The sequence below is a fragment of the Vespula pensylvanica genome, chromosome 13 (assembly GCF_014466175.1).
Source record: "Vespula pensylvanica isolate Volc-1 chromosome 13, ASM1446617v1, whole genome shotgun sequence".
Taxonomy (NCBI): domain Eukaryota; kingdom Metazoa; phylum Arthropoda; class Insecta; order Hymenoptera; family Vespidae; genus Vespula; species Vespula pensylvanica.
In genome coordinates, this window is record NC_057697.1 from 3548091 (window position 1) to 3550375 (window position 2285).

At 28.1% G+C, this 2285-nt stretch overlaps 1 protein-coding gene across 1 annotated transcript in view; it reads left to right on the forward strand.

The window, feature by feature from the left end:
- Window positions 1-1068, forward strand: part of LOC122633828 — a 2119-nt gene extending 1051 nt beyond the window's left edge. Inside the window, exons 5-7 of the mRNA XM_043822226.1 lie at window positions 3-93; window positions 339-484; window positions 636-1068. Coding sequence (XP_043678161.1) covers window positions 3-93; window positions 339-484; window positions 636-834 — 436 coding nt within the window. The 3' untranslated portion in view covers window positions 835-1068. The remainder of the gene's footprint in view (window positions 1-2; window positions 94-338; window positions 485-635) is intronic.
- The last annotated feature ends 1217 nt before the right edge of the window (window positions 1069-2285 follow it).

Here is a 2285-nt window from a genome sequence, read left to right on the forward strand (position 1 = left end):
AGATACGTTGATTTGATAAACTGTTTTTCCAAGATAAATTACTTAATTGCAGTTTTCTGCTCAATGATCTTCGTCATCTTCGATTTTATTTATGTGAGTTTAAATCGTTTTGCCCTATTGATCGGAAATAAAAATGAAAAGATCGAATTTCTCATTTATTTTTTATATATTATAAAAGACCATTATTTTTGTTTTTTTATTAATCATTCCGATATTAATCATTAGCCATTACCCTATTATTTTACTTGTTTGAGAACATTTTGATTTATGTTTACGTTGAATTTTAATAGCCGAGAGATTATTAAAAAATTTTAATTTGTTACATGGATCGCTTTTAGTTATTTCAATTATTAGAAACATTGCAAAGTGCAAGGGACACAATAGAATACAGTATTACTATTGTTGGATCTATATTGGTTCTATATCTTAATTTTTACGTTGGGCAAAAGATTTTGGATCAGAGCAATGCAGTTTTCGAAGAAATGTAAGATGTAACAATATTTCGTTTCACCAATACGATAATTACACAAAATAGAACGAAATCGTAAAGTTAATTTATAAGGCTTAATAATGAAATGCTTGATAACGATATCTGTTAATAATCTTGTATAAAAAATAATACATTCCCTTTGCAGGTGTAAAATACCATTTTATATGCTATCTATAAAAGTTCAAAAATTGTTATTATTTATGATAACCAGAAGCGGGAAGCCATGCATGCTTTCGATTGGTGGTATGTTCGTGTCGTCACATGAAGTATTTGTTGCGGTAAGTGACAATAAATTAATCTTAAATTTATTACAAATAATTATTAAATTTAATCAATTATATTAATGGCTAATTTAGTATTTTAGTTAATGCGAAAAGCACTTTCTTTTGCTATGGTGTACTATAGCGTTCAATAATTCCAAGCTTTATTTCGACCATAACGAAACTATAGTCATTAATATATACCATTTAATTTGATATGTAAGTGTAAATAGAATGTTTAATTAATTTTAAATAAAATAAAATATGTGCGCATTGATGAGACGGTATCAGTGATTAAATTGTGCATTACGTATGACATTAATAATAATTATTTTGTTTGTTAATTTTTACAATCGTCATAAATTACCTGGATAATTGTTCAATAATCACTTTTTATAGATATGCTTATTGTATATTGTCACTGAACTTGTTTTGAATAAGTATATAATGTTTGACGGATTGTATTGTCGATAAAATCTTGCATTCCTTGCTAATTGTTGTAACGATTGATTAGTTCCTTTTCAAGCAAGCTTCCTAGACCGTGATCGAAGTGCGACTGACGAAGATTGCACTAAACGAATCCTTCTGCGCAGGTCCATAAAAAGTAAAAGTAGGAAGAAGATCTCCCCTTATTTAATTGCTGGAAACAATCACCTGTTTCTTTACATACAGGTGAAGTGTATCATATCGAAAAATGTTAGACGATACATATACATAAAACGACAAATTTTTACGTAGCGTTCTATAGATTAAATTATTATAGTTACATTTTGCCGTCTTACTTTCTTACATGGTTCTAGCGTTGATAATAGATGGCAATTTGAATTAATAATGAAGTGATAGTGGGAAGTAGGTATATTAATCACTTCCCTACGGAAAATGTGAGACATTTTAAGATGACTCAGAAAGGTATGAACTTCTTCGAACAACATTTCCTCTTTTCGAATCGACTGGTTCAATTAATTTTGGGTGTACGACCTAATCAAAATTTTAAGAAACAGTTGTTTATACTTTGTGCAGTGATTATACAGATATTGCCTATAGTTGGATATCAGGTAAACGTGTCTTTATTTTAAATGTATAGATTTAAATGTATATAATTGTTACTGTAATTGTTATTATAATTGTTCTTATATTTAGATTGATTATATTTTGTTTGAATATGTTCATCTGTGAATGAAAATCTTTCGTTGAAATATAATGCTATAAGATATTTATAATTTATGTCTGTAAATTATTAACGTTATATTATATTACATGGGATTAGTGAAAATGTTCTTTGACTTCAGTTTTATCAGATTTTTATATCAGACTGTCTATTGCAATCGACTGTCAGAATACTGCAAAAAGTAATGGCATCTCTGTGTCTTCTCTGTGCTTATAGCACAACTTACTTCAGTTTTGTAACAGTTGGTATCATATTTTTTTTTCGATACAAATCGTAGATAAATCTAGCTGTGGTAAGAGAATCAATTATTATTTCCAGCTGAAATTAATTTACGCACGTATTAAACTCGATTACAAGAAATTTATTG